Below are 16221 nucleotides of genomic sequence, written 5' to 3'. Positions count from 1 at the left end.
CGTAGCTAGCCTCAACAGGTCGGCAAAACGTTTGTAAGACAGTCTTTTCTCATTATAAAAATGCATGTTAAGGAATGACACTGATTATTGTCTACATAAAGTACAAAACCGAAGTAAACATTGATTTCCGTAATTAATGTTTATTTTCAATATTTACCTCTAGAAGACAAAATTTTGGACAAATAATATTTTTCTTTATTGACCGGAGAAATCAGGTTCTATGCAAAGTTATACTTATTTTATAATATTTAGAAAATATAATTTTTCCGGAAAAATATTGTCCGCAATTTGTTCCATAACTTAGAGTTCACAATGGCATTTCCTGAAAAATGAAACCTAGATTGTTTCGGGAGGAAAAATGTTATTTTTGCGTAATGAAGAGAAATCCTATCTTTGAAAATATTGAATATTACATCTTTAATTAATATTTTATTGAAAGAATCTCAATAATGGCATGGTAAGTGTACAATTATGTAGTTTTCTTGATTCATTTTCAGAATCTTCATTATTCGTCAATCATATATCTCGCATTCATCAGCTGGTAGATGTCAAGTGCTTGGGCTGGGCAATACCCTTTATTCTGTGTCTTTACGTATCACATTTGCGTCATGATGCGATGCACATTGCGATATTTTCATTTGATTTTATTTATTTTAACATTTGTATTCAAAAGAGAATCACTGTGAAACATGAGCCATGATGAGGCCCAAGAAAAAATATGTTTATTTACTATTAAATGCTAAGAAAAAAGTAGGATGGGTTAGTAGGATTATAGCGAGCGCAGTGAGCGGCGCTTTGCGTCGCTCGTCACTGCGAGCTCTTAAAGCAATGCCTGGGCGAAGAGAAAATTCGGACTTTGCACATTGATCCAAGTGAATTTTTTTCCGTAGTTACCTGTGGTCCCATAATGCTTAGCGAATTGCATCTCGCCATAAACCACGTTCTCGCTGTAGCAACAAAAATTCAACAAAATATAAAATCACCTTGATTTAATGGATATATAGCAGACAGATAGTAGATTAAACGTTTTTTGATTAAAAATAGCACTGTTCAGACTTTGTTTTGGTAATGCAACATCAGGGATTTTTTTACCCTTTGATTCCAGGGGCCGGGGCCGTCAAGATTGGGAAAAATAACGATATTTGGTTGAAATTGGGAAAAATATCTTCATACACATAAATAGGAAAAAAGAAGCAAAAGTCAAATATTTAATCATTTTTCTTATTTTTTATAGTATGAAGCTGGCTTAAACCAGCTTTAGTGATATGAAATAATACTAGCCGCTGTTGAAGTTCAGAAGCTTAAAAATGGCAAAGCCGCAGGGTATGATAACATTGTAAATGAACATATTTATACGTTGTCATCTTTTTTACCTTTCTGTAAGAAGTTCTTTAAGATAAAATTTGAGAGTGGGTTTGTTCCAGATGATGGGTTAATCGGTATTGTTTGACCAATTTATAAGAATAAGAGTGATTCAACCCAGCCTGCCTGAAAATTACCATCATAGGCAAACTGGAGAGACTGACATGATGCACAATTATTTATTAAATAACGATTCCGACTTTAATTTTTAAACATCGATCCCGCTTTAAAAAAGTATGCATACAAACATCCGTAGTATTCCGAATAACTTCTCAGAACTCCTCGGATGGCTCGTACATCACACATGGAGAACATAAACACCTTTTTGTCATTATTTTATTTTAATAATTTACAACTTAATACTTTTTTTCATATTGGGAATTTTTAGGTATAATTTTGGGAAAAACATACACTTTTCAGCATTGGGAATGGGGCCGAATTTTGCCCCTGGAGAGACCCTAAAAAAATCCCTGAACATACATACGTCATATGACGTCAGAGTCTAGACATAGCAAATGTCACGTGCGGTTTGACGAGCCCAATCTAAATTAAAACTGAAAGGTAACTGCGCTCGCCCAACGGTCGCACCGTCAACATATTATTTTTTTATTTTTAAGAGTATTTTTTTGTAAATAAAGTTTATAAACAAAACTTTTCGACCACTGATGAAGCTTCCTTTTTCTCAGTGCAAACAAATCTTTTTTCTGTCTATCTTAGATAGAACGTTTTATCGTTAAAATGATATTGTCCTACGGACAATGTTTAACAATAGAATTTGTTCCAGGTATTTGCAATGTATCAAAATAAACACTGGCTATAACTCAAACTCTGTGCATTTCCTATGAACAATCCAGAGAGTTCCGAATGTCAACATGGTGTGTAAATTTGAAGTGAGGAAAAAACGTTGAGAAAATGAGTTGAATTTTCTTATTTATATGGATTATATTTTAGGTTAAAAGGCATATACAATCAGTGTTCGAAATTAGCGTCGGTCCATCGGTCCTGCGCCGATGTACAAATGGAAGGACTCATGAATACTATGACTAAATGGGTCTTTGAAATAATTTTGGGCCTACGATGATTTGCCTGGAAACAAGATAATGTAAATGTATAAATATAAGTAAATGAGCATTTTCTCTGCTCCAGGGTATGCAGAAGGCAAACAGAGTACAAAATTTGTAATAAGTGAAGCAAATGAGAGTTACTCCCCTTTGTTAAGTTGTGTTAAATCAAGATTGATTGATTGTTTGTTGTTTTACGTCCCATTCTAGAATTTTTCACTCATTTAGAGACGTCACCATATACCGGTGAAGGGCTTCAAATTTTGACCTTTACTCGGCACTCAGGGCCATTGAGCAGTGAGGGATCTTTAACGTGCCAACGCCTGCCTTGACACGGGGCCTTGGTTTTTAAGGTCTCATCCGAAGGACACGCAACTTTCACTTCAAAGTGCCGAGCGCATGGCGAAGGAACAGTTGCTACCCATTTTTTATCGACTTAGGTCAGTTGCAGCCGAGATTTGAACTCACGACCTCCGATCACGGAGCGAGCGCTCTACCGACTGAGCTACCGTGAAAGGTCTGTTAAATCAAGAAATCCTTGTATATAATTTAATTAACAGGTTATTTCATGGAATGAAAATACAAGAAAGAATGTTATATTTGTAGAAACAAAATAAAAATGAATGTTTGGTTAAAACAAGCAAAGCATGCTCAAAGTCAGATTCTTGCCTGGAAAGCAGCATGAAAGATTGAAATCAAGATTATTTGTGTAGCAAAAGGGCCAGTTGTACTTAGTATATGTAGTCTTGAATTGGACAGATGATGCCTTATTGTCAGGTAAATTCATGGAGATCAGAGTTGGCAAGAGACTGCAAAAAGTTGATTTATACTTTATCAAAGTGAAAAAGTTAACAGAGAGCCAGGGTGACTAGGGGACATACTGTAGTTACTGACAAGTGGCAAATAGCCATGGTGTATACTAAGCCAAGTGGAGAGTGGAGAGTGCTGGTAACAAGTATTACCAAGTTTTTTGTATATAGAGACAAGTGTTGATAGCAAGACTAGTGTTACCAAGTGGCAAGCAGCTAAGTTGTTTGTGTAGCCTAGAGGCAACACCTCGAATAATAGGCATTAGAGATTTCTCTTTGTGTTCTTTGTAGCACTAAGCAAGTGACAAAAATGAATACCTTACACACTAGGAAAGTGTTGTATATTTTGAATTTATTATCATCCCTGTAAGACTTGTGAAAACCAAGTATGATCCCAAGGAGATTACTCGGGTCTCGCACATTACAATGTACCAGATTTTTGAAATTCTTGGCCAACATAGCTTCATCATTTAATTTTGTTTTATACTTCTATAGATCCTTTACTGTGTTGTTTTATACTGACAGTTAAGGCCCTTGGGCCTCTTGTTTGAAATGTATTTTATTTGAGAAAACATTTTTGAAAGTTTTAAAACCGAGAATTGTTCATGGATAAAACACATGAAATTGGTAGAGCTTTGAATGCCATTTGCTATCTGGAAATCTCACCATTTTCATAATTCGCTTTCAGCTCTTTTTCCCTGGGTCATATTACATGTATATTGAATATAACTCATATTCCGTGCTTTCGCTGACAGATTCGAATATGTGGTGGTAATGAGTTGTAATTCCCAATTTGCCTTATTGACAAAATGTGGTGGTAATGATCACCTGAAATTTCAAAGAAAAGTAGTGGTAATGAATTGAAATTTTTTGCAATGACCTCTCATAATTATTTGGGTATTTTGTAGAATTAATCCATTTCCTTTTATCATTTTTCAAAATTGATATATAATAAAACAGCTTTGAAATTTCCAACATGATCGATATTTATTTCCTCCTTATTTATGAGGAAAATGAATAATTATCTGAGTGTTACTTGTATTTGACCAGCATTGACAGCTGGTTCTCAACAAATCCAGGTACCACAACAGGTATTAATTACAAAAGCATGTGATCTTGGAGGCTATGCATTGACTACACAGATTTCTTGAAAATTACTAATAAAATACCTGAGCTTTCCTGATCCAATTTTCTTCCCTACATGTATAATGGAATGCTTTGTTTATATGAAAAGCATCTGAAAATTTGGATATTTGCAGTGGAAAAAATGAATTCTTTATTAGATATTATACTTTTAATATTATTTATTAACATGATAGATTCAAAGAATTGGATAGAACTGGTATGCTATCATTTCTGCACATGTAACAGTATATTTGATTGCATATAGTAATTGTTTTATACAATGAAGAATGAAAATTTATATATACAATGTAATATGCTGTTGTAAACAGGAAAAAATATAGGGAGTGGACCACACAATAGACTTACTTGTCTGTGTTCAGCCCCTTTTTCCCTTTAGACATAGATATTATTTACATTACAAATAGGATTTTTATTCTCCTATTAATTTTTTTTTTGTCCAAGGAATTAACAATCTTTTCTTTGGGCTGCACTTAATTTATATCAATGCTGTATAGATTTGAATCATGTAGGAATAAATGGGTAAATCTGCAATTTTCATAACATTCATCTAATATATGTTTTAGATAATTCCCCAAAACAACCTTCCTACCTTAAAAATATAGGTCAGCTAGGGTACATCAAACAAACAAGTTTTTAGTGATGGCCCAAATATATGAGATTCCCAGTATTTTATTTAATAGGTGAAGCATAAGAAAAAAAAATCATTGAACTTTTTAAATTTTGAAAGAAAAAAATATATGCAAGGTGATAGGTTCCAATGCATGCACAATTATTCAGGTGTTAATTTTTTTTAACCATTGATAATTTTGTTGAAAAATATATAAATTGCCACTAATAACCAATTATTTGATTTTTCACATAATCATGGTTGTATTGTAATTAAATGAATGAATCCTCGCCTATCTGTATAATTTGTGTGACATTTGTCAGTTTTTCACACATAGCAATTAACTCTACAGGAGTTAACAAACAAACTTATTATCTCCCTTTTAATCTTCTTAATTGCCTTTTAACTGTGGGAATAATTATCCTGTTTGTTTTTAATTTATATTGTTGTTCAAACAGGGGTAACTGTAATTTGATTGCAGTACCAACAGAATTTTTGAGTAAACCTTGATAGGTATTTAAGGAATATGATATATATATATATATACAGAAATATACCCCGAAAAGCAACCAAATGCAGAAGTGTTGATCATGGCACCCCAAGAATTCCTTTTCAGATGTAGAGTAACTTTTCTACCAAAGAAAAAATGCAGGAGGAAAAAAATGTAGATAGCTTTAATTTGCTAGTTTATTTTTTTTTATATATATTATTTATTTATTTGGTATTTTTTAAAGACCTGTTGAAAAAAAAATGTTGAAACTACTAAAACAAAATTCTGAATAATATTTTGTAATTGTATATGTCCTAGCAAATATTTATGGGGAAAAATACCAATTATAAATTCTTAATTTTAAAAATGATGTTTTGTGTTTAGTTAATGTTAAAAATATTTTTAGAATGTTTCAATTAATGTATGTCATATGTTATAGCTTCTATGCATTTTTTTCTTCAGTCGTGAGCTACAGACAGCTGACCTGATTCAGAGTGGCATGGACCGACCCCCCTCCCCAGCCCGACTAGCCTACACCTCAGACAAACACCCCAGACACACCCTGGAAGCAATCAACGTCCTACGGAAACATCGTGAATTGTGTGATGTTGTCCTCATTGTTGGAACTAAAAAGATCTTCGCTCATCGCGTTATCTTGTCTGCATGTAGTCCCTACTTTCATGCCATGTTTACGGGAGAGCTGGCTGAGAGCAGACAGACAGAGGTGACCATCAGAGACATTGACGAGACAGCTATGGAGCTATTAATAGACTTCTGTTATACCTCTAACATTACTGTGGAGGAGGGGAACGTTCAGACCCTCCTCCCTGCGGCTTGCCTGTTACAGCTGGCCGAGATACAGGATGTGTGCTGTGAGTTTCTGAAGAGACAATTAGATCCCTCCAACTGCCTGGGTATCAGGGCTTTTGCTGACACTCATGCATGTAGAGATTTATTAAGGATTGCCGATAAATTTACTCAGCATAATTTTCAAGAGGTAAAATGATTTGAAATTTTGTCTAACAGTTTATATCTCCAGTGTAATCTCTCACTCTCTGTTTTGTTTCAGTCTCTCTCTTTTTTCCCTCTCTCTCTCCCTGCACTTGTTTTTTTTTTGTTAATGAAAACAACACCACGATAAGTAATCAGGGTAGAAAGGCCTTTTATTTTTAAATTGAATACCTCCTGTGAGTTTCAAACTTTTCTATGTGCTCGTTTTTAACATTACAGGTGATGGAAAGTGAAGAGTTTATGCTTCTTCCTGTCAATCAGTTGGTAGACATCATCTCTAGTGACGAACTAAATGTTCGCAGCGAGGAACAAGTGTATAACGCGGTCGTCAACTGGGTCAAGTTCAACATTGGAGAGAGGCGAACGCATCTACCAATAGTAAGTTCAAACTCACCCCATCACAAAAATATTTTTTATTGTGTAGTAATTGTATTGTCAGTTGATCTTCTGTATTTCAAACATTGATATGTGACTGTCAATACCTGGGTTAAAGAACTCGTCACAGTAAGCTGGTAGTCTTCATTGCATTATGAATATGAATCTCAGTTTCTTTATCTCAAACATCTCAGTTTTTTTTCAAAAGTCTGTCCATGGAAGAGTTACTAACATACGACTATATTCAGACTCAGAGAAAAACTATTTTAAAACGGTTTAGTACTAGACTAACTCAATCTTAATCAAGTTTTGAATTTTATTGCAAATATAGGTAGTTCAACATGTTCGTCTTCCCTTAATGAGCCCCAAATTCCTGGTAGGAACAGTGGGATCTGAATTACTTATAAAGAGTGATGACACATGTAGAGACTTAGTGGACGAGGCCAAAAACTACCTACTCCTACCCCAGGAGCGACCCCTTATGCAGGGTCCTAGAACTCGTCCTCGTAAACCAATCAGGTGTGGAGAGGTTTTATTTGCAGGTAAGGGAGCAATGATTTTAACAGATTTTAGAGGTCGATCAATCATCTTAGGTAATGACATATTAAGAAATGATATGTTCTTGGCTTGGTTTATTTACTTTGTATTGTGGTTTCTTTTGTGGGGATCAAATCATGTGGTTTAGTTAAGATATACAATTTTCACTGATACATGTATGTAAATTTGTGATTAGTTACATTGTCCTATTCTATCAGTAGTAAAACTTGTAGTTCATTGATCATTCAATTTCATCATCTGGCTCAACCAGGAAAACAATGAAAATTGGCATACAACAAAAAAAAAATGATGAAATTACAGTCTAAGTCATATAGATATCTAGATATATGAATCCAATGAAAAAAGGTCACTGATTTTTTTTTTATTAATTTTTAAATAGTTGGAGGATGGTGTAGTGGTGATGCCATATCCAGTGTGGAGCGGTTTGATCCCCAGACCAGCGAGTGGCGTATGGTGGCACCAATGTCCAAGCGGCGCTGTGGGGTGGGAGTTGCTGTATTAAATGATCTTTTGTATGCAGTTGGTGGACATGATGGGCAGTCTTATTTAAACAGCATTGAAAGGTAATATACATGTACTCTTTAGTTTAGTAGTCAAAGTATTAAACTTCCTGTGTAAATTTTCAATTTACATTAACACAATGATATGTTTCCTCTTTGAAAAATAATTTTATAAAATCACTAGTGAAACTCAACAGTAAATGTTGCTAAAATTACACAGAATATATAAGGACTTTTGCATTTTACATTATTTGGGACTATAATTTCAAAATTACATTTTATACATCATAATATTGTTCTGTATATCAGCTTTAATTATACTAATAAATGTCTGTTTAATCTTAGGTTTGACCCTCAGACAAACCAGTGGAGTGGGGATGTAGCCCCGACCAGTTCCTGTCGGACGAGTGTAGGAGTGGCAGTGCTGGATAATTACATGTATGCAGTAGGGGGCCAAGATGGCGTCTCCTGTCTGAACTTTGTAGAGAGGTAAGGTTTATACATATATTAGTATAACAACTGCCACTTGTGTAAGTTTTCTTGAATAAGAATTTGATAACAGCTGTGTGTGTAAGAATTTTCTTGAATTTGATTATAACAGCTGTTTATGTAAAAATTTTCTTGAATATGAATATGATAACAGCTGTTTGTGCAAGAGTTTTCTTGATTCTGGTGCGAGTTAAGGAGCATTTACCTTCTAAGAGAGATACCTCTTGATAAAAATACCTTTCTGTATGAAATTTTATTCTTCATTTAAAATTTTTACCAACACAGAAATATTTCATTTTAATAAGCAGAGACCCTAATACAAGTATTCTAGGATTTTATATTATTTGATCTGTATGATGCTCGGTGTTCATATAAGCATATTGCATGGTTGACAGTGCAAATACAAATAATTTTCTTTATTTAAGAAAATAGGTGTTAAAAATCTTGCTCAATTCATGGCTTATTTTTCTGTTGTGCATAATAGGTATGATCCACAACTTAATAAGTGGACTAAGGTAGCGTCTATGAGTACCAGGAGGTTAGGAGTGGGTGTGGCTGTTTTGGGGGGATACCTGTATGCTGTCGGGGGTTCAGATGGGACATCGCCACTAAACACAGGTAAGTGGTTATTAATTTAGAACTGATATGATTATTGATATACTGCTACATTTTTTGAAGTTAAGTAAATGAATAAAAGTCACAAATTCTCAGATTGACTTGCAATACAAAAAGAAAGTGAAGCCATATTGAAAATGACATGTGATTTGTAGAACAAAATGTATGGCTTAATTTTTTAACAGGTTTTCTAGTGTATGGCCTACTACGTGAACAGTATTCATAGTATGAATTTCCTTTAGTATACTCTATACTCACTTTTCTGAACAGTTGAAAGATATGATCCCCGTAGCAATCGATGGACACCAGTCTCTCCCATGGGCACAAGGCGTAAACATCTGGGAGTGGCCGTGTATAACAATATGATCTATGCAGTTGGAGGGAGAGATGACACAACAGAGTTGAGCAGTGCGGAACGATACAACCCCCAGGCTAATACATGGCAAGCAGTGGTTGCCATGACATCACGGAGGAGTGGGGTAGGTGTTCTATTTTAAGTCTGCAGTTCTGTAACTTTCCTATCCCATACGTCATATAATTTTGTTTTGAGTGTTGATGTGCAGTTACATAATTACACCATTTTGAAATGTCTCACAGCTTTTTTTTTTTTTTTTATCTTCATGTGTTTTAATTTATAGAAATGACAAAATTTTTGATATACTGTAAATGTGTTATATTTAGTGTGTATGATATTTGGTGGAAATTGAATTTACAACAAGTAGCATAAATTTGATTTAGCACTTTCTGAACATGCTAGATATAAACATATATACAAGATGTACTTGATTTAGTGGAAGCTGTCTTCCTTCAAGTGCGATAAATAGAATACACAGCCGTACGCAATACTTTATGGTATATTGTAAATGTTTGCTCATGGATAAATTATTTCTCTCTCTGCAGGTTGGATTAGCAGTTGTAAATGGACAACTTATGGCCATAGGAGGCTTTGATGGAACAACTTATTTAAAGACAATAGAAGTGTATGATTCAGAGGCAAACTGCTGGAAATTATGTGGGGGAATGAACTATCGCAGGTTAGGTGGAGGAGTGGGGGTGGTCCGCATGCCCCAACATGAATCTCATCTCTGGTAGTCAGCATAAAATGCTGCATAAAGACACAATCTAACAAATGGCATTACAGTAGCAGCAATTCATGTATATATGGGGAGTGCTACACCTATCTCAAATGCTGAGTGAAAGAAAATTCTACTGTAAATTATAGGGATATTTTTCCCTTCCACATGAGAAACACCTTAAGATTTGTACATAAATTTCAGTATTTATCTTGTTTATATATACTGTAGTGCTTTCACATTTGTTGTCACATTGATTAACTTCTCAGTATCAGAAATCTTGTAGGTTACTGCCTGTCTGCATTTCTTTGCTACTTTCTTTTCGCCAGATTCGGATAGCAAAGGAAGTAGTTTTCATATTTTGTAAATAACTTGAGCTTTGTATGTTTTCAGAAAAAAAAGTGCTCTTTTCATTGTACATGTATTTCAAGTTATTATTATTGCATCTGAGAGATTTCATGGCAAAGTTTTGTCATTCAAGTGATACTTAATTGAGTGTTTTGTGTGTATGGAAATTGTAAGTGTTTTGCATAAAGACTTTGTAAAAGTTTGAATGATTTATTGAGTAGCTTGTAATTTTGATATGCAAGGCAGAAGAATGTACTTTTAAATACCTTATGTAAGAATGGAATGTTTATTATGACTGCTTTTTCTGTACTAATTAACCCAATACTTTCATAATTGGCTTTTTTCACTGCAGTCATTCATCAAATAAAAGTCATAAAATTTAAAAATTCCAGTTTTGAATAAAAAAAATTATCAAAAGCTTCATGTGTGAAAGTAGAGATGAACAGTACATGTATTAAATATCTTTAAAAAAAAAAAAGCAACATGTCATTTGTTTGTGATAAATCAACACAACTGATTATTGGCTGTAAAATGTGATGTATGGAAATTCAGAGACTTTTTTCTGCTTCTTTGAAATACCAGAATGCTACAAATATGGCTAAATCTCTTTTATTTACCTTAAATATTAAAAATATACAGTTTAGGTTTCCTGCCCTCAGTTTAATCTGAAATAGAAATTTTTTCCATTCATAAATAGTAAAACAGAAATAAACAGTGACAGAAATACAATGATAGACATTGTTTGAATGAATTGTTTGTGATTGTTTATCATATAGAATGTTGAAATTTTACAGGGTATTGAATTTTAAAATATGAGAAGATGTACTTGTGAAATGCAACATGGAACAATTTTTACAGGATGTCTTAACACGTAACCTTGACTTTGTTCAAATGACCTTCTTAGAAGGTACTGATCTGGTTGTAAGCTACCGTAATTTACGATAGGTGGATGTTTTTTTTTCTCTGAACCATTGGGGTCACCCTCTTTAAAGAATTGATCTTTCTAAGGCTCAGGTTTACGAAAAATTACATCGATTTTAAACGAAAATTTGTGCCATTTCCATAACTTTTTTCCAATATTTTATTGAGAAAAAATAAAAAAGATTTCATTGATGTCTTACAAATTAAATTCCATTAAATATTTATATATACACAAAACAAAATTTATGTAACAACCTCGAAAATACTTTTGTGCCAAGTAATTGTATGAACCACGCAAGATTTCCCATGACCTTGATTTTTTCATAAGACTTTGGTTCAATGCCACATCATATCCTGTGGTCAGTTATTACCACAGTTCCATGTTATTCACTGCGAACTTATAAGCAAGGTCAAAATAGTTGACGAAGAGATGGTGGAAAACCAATACCCATATTTCCTCTTCATGATCTCAAAGTGGGGGGGGGGGGGGAGTATAAAAATAGCAGCCAACTTCGTTTCAAATATCATTTTTGGAACATCATAGGAGTTCATAGATGGGGTGGCGTATTCATTCTGATAGGAGGAAATGCTTTAAGATTCCTTTGAGGGAACAAAAAGTCGATTACCAATAAAGGCTAAGGCGGCCATGTTGTAATTCATGCCAGGACTTGGATAACCTGGTGGTATATATGCCAGTTGCGAAGCCCCAAAGGGTTGTGGTTGCAGTAGGGCGTAGAAAGAAGGAATTTGGGTGGGGGTGCCTCCTAAGACTGCAGGACTACCAATGGTTAACGGTACACTGGCAGTTCTGTGTGCAGCGCCACCTCCGGCAACTGGTGTCGTCATAGAGGCAGTACCACCTGCTGATACAGTGATTGGTACGGCCGGAGCAGCATTGCCAGGCACAGCAATCGGCACGGGTTGAGCACCAGCAGCAGACATGGATAATCTAGCCCTCAACTTGATGGCATCAGAGACAGAACCGTCTGCGGTTAAATACGTAGTATCATAAGAAGTTCATAAAAATAGCTTAAATCTTTGAATGTTTATTGATAAAATAAAAATAATTTTTTTTCAAAATAACTTTGTTCGCTAAATAACAACACAAGGCAAATTATCACCCTTGTTTTTACCTGCCATTTTATAAAGCTGGTCTCCTGGGATCCCTGGTACACCCTCAAAAGCACTCCGTTCAAAGGGGGACAGGGAGAAGAAATCGCTACTTCCAAACTGACATACTACACCTATATCAATGCAAAGTAAATCAGTATTCACGTATAATTCCCCAAAATTCAGACTACTAGCAAAAAAAAAAAAAAAAAAAATTCAAAGCAATTACTAGTGGAGAGACCTGGCTTTTGGCAAACTTTTCGCTCTTGCATGTGAATTGTAATCCCAACCTTACCCCGCCCCTTCTGTTTGATAAATATATTACGACCTTGGATTATAAGTGTGGTTTAATAAACTCAAATTAAGGCGATATTGCATTGTAAATTTTAAGATGACTGTATCATAATTTCTTTAAGATTGCTTTAAATAAATAACGATTTTCATTTCGTAATATCAGATTCTTTGATGTATTTTTGTAGTCTAGATAAGCGAAGAAAATTTTCCAAAATAAAAAAAAAACTCACTTGTAATATTAAGAATAAGAAGGAGGACCTTCCACATGATTTTTAAAAAAATATCCTCTCTCGCCAACACTGATTGCCAACCAGCAAAATTTCAGTAATAAGGAGTATTCGGTGATAATCGTGTAATATTTGAAATCGCAGAAACAAGACGAAATGACATTTTTGATAAATCGAGCCATAAAGTGGACAAGCTTAATTCTGACTGCAGGAGATACTTGTCATAACTATCACTTTGGTTTTTATGCTTCATTTCTTTGAAACAACTTCGCATTAGTTTTCCTCCTTATGTTTTACATGTTCCTCTTTGAGATCTTTTCTAATGAACAAAGAAACGAATCGTGAGATGAAAACATCGCATTTACAGTTTAAAATGACATATGAAATCATTTGTGAAAACATTCTGCTGAAATATACATTGCTCAAGGAAATTGATTGGAATTTTCCCATAAAGTGACTCCAAATCTTTTTTTTATTTGGATTACAAAATTTGTACATTACCTTTTTACAAGGTATGAATTTACCCATAAAGTGACTCCAAAACTTTTCGTTGATTTTGATTACAAAATTTGTACATTACCTTTTTCACAAAATTTACAAATTACAGTGCTTCAGCAGTGTTTAAAGTCAAACACATTGGCCAAGCGGCATTTCATTCATCTTCTTTGATGTACTCTTGTCTTTATTAAATTTTATTTCTGGTTGATATTTATCGTACATTTATTTTTAAAGTAAATTTTACATCTATTAACGAATATGAGCAGGTGCTCTTTTCTTATGACCTTTTAAATTATTCGATTAAAAAATCCTGCAATTAGTCCTCATACATTTTTAAAAGAAAGAAAAGTTCAAAAGATCAGAGCTATTAGCAGTTCAGTAATTTTCTATTTCATAGATATACTGTATAAATAGGTAACAGAAATGAGTTTTATGTCAATTACCATCGCAGAGCTAGGTCATTAGCTATAATTAATGGATATATCTCTAAAGATGTCAATTTGTCTCCAAATTTAACATAGGATTAGTGCATGAAGATTAGAGAGACTGAAACTTAGTTGCATCAATAAAAGTTTATAAATAAAGTAATTTACCTTTCTCGCTGAATTTTTCGCTGTAATTTATATAATGTCACTTGAAAATAAAGTTCCTGCCATGTAAAAATTTCATAAACAACATTTTTTTTATGGCATCTCTTAAAATTACATGTAGCATGATTTTTTTTATTGATCATCTTTGTATGAAAAAGAACCCCTTTCCTTCATATGGTAGGAATAAAGTGTATAAAATGACGAAATTCAAAAAAAATATTTGAAATTGCACTTTAAGTTTTAGGGTGCATATCAATGAATTATGTTACTATATCCTTCATCTTCTCATCTATTGTTAAACAAGATACTAGTATTGGAGTTTAAACAACACACACACTATACACTGTGCAATTTGTTCCAACAAAAGTATTCTATATGCCCCCCCCCCTCCATGTATTGAACGCTCTTGTATTGTAGAGATTTTCTGTGTATGCCGTAATGGAGTTGTGTGATGTAATCCTTTATGGAATTCAATAAAATGATCTAAGAGGAAAGAGTTAAGTTCAAGGTTAAAAGAAAGGCAAAAGTCAGAAATTTAAAAATTTAAAACTCAGTTGAATCGCTCTCACCATTGTGTACCCTTGCCTGTAGTTTGATTTATCTTGAAAAATGAAGTTAGGGACGCAGAAAAATCAAGGTCGACAAACATGACCACAGGCACTTGTTTCTATGATAAATCTTTCATCCCATAGTATAAATTAATTATTATACTATGGGTTAAAAATCCATCACAGAAACAAGTGCCTGCATGTCACAACGATTTGTATTGATCAGCTATGAAGTTCGATAAAAATATAGAACTGGTGTTCTATCCAAGGGGTGGGGGGAGTGAATGACTTTCATCTGCTTAGCACCACAGAAACCGGGTATGAGCACCGGGCCTATGAGCGTTATGGTGAGAAAGGGGATTTAACTTTAACTTACTGGTATCTTTGTTTAAAGTTTGATAAAATATCTTAAAAGTTTTTTTTTTCTAAACTGAGCTAACGCAGAATGTGTCGGACGGAGAGATGGAAGACCGAAAGACAGAGGGACGGAATGATGGAAGACGGACATGTCCAGGCCATAAACAGGTCTCGTACCGAAGAATATACTTGTGAAAAATGAAAGCCCTGGCAGCAACCATGAAAAGATATAGAAAAGGTTAGAGTTTTTCAAAAGTAAGTCAAACATCAAGGACAAGGTCAAATGGTCAAAATAAATGGTGCCCAAGGAAAGGCCTACCTACAAGAAATACACATGTGAAATATGAAAACCCTAGCATCAATCGTTCAACAGATAAGGCCAAGGTCAAAGGTTTTTAAAAGTAGGTCAAACTCCAAGGTCAAGGTCAAAGGGTTAAAATTGTTAATATCCAAAGTAAGGTCTTGTCCCAAGGATTACATATGGGAAGTATCAAAGCCCTAGGACCAATTGCTCAAAAGTAACGTCCAAGGTTTGAGTAAGTACCAACTGTTCAAAAGTTATGGCCAAGGTTTAAGTTTTCCAAAAGTAGGTCAAACTCCAAGGTCAAGGTCAAAGGGTCAAAGTTGTTGGTATCCAAAGGAAGGTCTTGTCATTCACATTTAACACCTTAAATATGAAAGCCCTAGCACCAATTCTTCAAAAGTTATGGCCAAGGTTAAAGTTTGGTAAAATTTTGCAAAACTGGGTCAAACTCAAAGGTCAAGGTCAAAAGGTCAAATATGGTGGTATCCAAAGAAAGGTCTTGTCACATGAAATACACCTGTAAATTATGAAAGCCATAGCTCCAACCAATCAAAAGTTATGAGCAATATTTACGTTTTTGCGGACAAACACCTAAACAGACAGACAGACAGACGGACGGACAAGGCAAAAACTATATACCCCCGAATCTTCGATACGGGGGCATAAAAATATCTCTTTAAAAAATTGATAGATATGACCTAATTAATTAAATGTAAAAGCCTATGGAAACAAGATGTGTTTGTGAAACACTGATGCCCCCGTATGGCAACTTATAGCAAAGGTTAAACTTTCTCTAATGCAAATCAAATACGTTGGTACCCAAAGTAAGGTCTTGTCTCGAGGAATAAACCTGTGAAATATGAAAGCCCTAGCAGCAACCGTTGAATAGATATGGAAAAGGTTAAAGTTTTTTCAAAAGTGGGTCAAA

The 16221-nt window shown here is 34.3% G+C and overlaps 3 protein-coding genes across 3 annotated transcripts in view; 2 read left to right on the top strand and 1 right to left on the bottom strand.

Annotated features, from left to right (window-relative positions):
* Nucleotides 1-16221, top strand: part of LOC133192203 (glycerol kinase-like) — a 419267-nt gene that overhangs the window by 161464 nt on the left and 241582 nt on the right. The gene's annotated exons all lie outside the window — the stretch shown is intronic.
* On the top strand, nucleotides 361-11191 carry LOC133192197 (kelch-like protein 20). Its single transcript, XM_061328162.1, has 9 exons — nucleotides 361-457; nucleotides 5938-6472; nucleotides 6706-6864; nucleotides 7193-7403; nucleotides 7799-7982; nucleotides 8265-8408; nucleotides 8893-9026; nucleotides 9294-9502; nucleotides 9924-11191. Exons 1-9 carry the CDS (start codon nucleotides 450-452, stop codon nucleotides 10113-10115), a joined length of 1776 nt encoding a protein of 591 aa, XP_061184146.1. The 5' UTR covers nucleotides 361-449; the 3' UTR covers nucleotides 10116-11191.
* Nucleotides 11089-13036, bottom strand: LOC133192972 (uncharacterized). The gene is made up of 4 exons (XM_061328972.1): nucleotides 13000-13036; nucleotides 12499-12609; nucleotides 11992-12351; nucleotides 11089-11109 (listed from the first exon to the last, which is right to left on the bottom strand). The coding sequence occupies exons 1-4, from the start codon at nucleotides 13034-13036 to the stop codon at nucleotides 11105-11107; spliced, it is 513 nt and encodes a 170-aa protein (XP_061184956.1). The 3' UTR covers nucleotides 11089-11104.

Source organism: Saccostrea echinata, unplaced genomic scaffold (assembly GCF_033153115.1).
Source record: "Saccostrea echinata isolate AGI-Se365-2 ecotype Australia unplaced genomic scaffold, CSIRO_AGI_Sech_v1 ptg000025l, whole genome shotgun sequence".
Classification (NCBI taxonomy): domain Eukaryota; kingdom Metazoa; phylum Mollusca; class Bivalvia; order Ostreida; family Ostreidae; genus Saccostrea; species Saccostrea echinata.
This window is presented reverse-complemented; position numbering and strand designations above follow the sequence as displayed.

What these genes read in the sequence shown, in the direction of transcription:
- LOC133192197 (XM_061328162.1), top strand. An exon ending in TGGAGAGGTTTTATTTGCAG is followed by an intron (nt 7,404 to 7,798) that starts GTAAGGGAGCAA and finishes ATTTTTAAATAG; the next exon opens with TTGGAGGATGGTGTAGTGGT. An exon ending in GACATCGCCACTAAACACAG is followed by an intron (nt 9,027 to 9,293) that starts GTAAGTGGTTAT and finishes TTTTCTGAACAG; the next exon opens with TTGAAAGATATGATCCCCGT.
- LOC133192972 (XM_061328972.1), bottom strand. Translation starts at nt 13,036, where the DNA reads ATGTGGAAGGTCCTCCTTCTTATTCTTAATATTACAA. An exon ending in TCTTATTCTTAATATTACAA is followed by an intron (nt 12,610 to 12,999) that starts GTGAGTTTTTTT and finishes GCATTGATATAG; the next exon opens with GTGTAGTATGTCAGTTTGGA. An exon ending in CCAGCTTTATAAAATGGCAG is followed by an intron (nt 12,352 to 12,498) that starts GTAAAAACAAGG and finishes ATTTAACCGCAG; the next exon opens with ACGGTTCTGTCTCTGATGCC.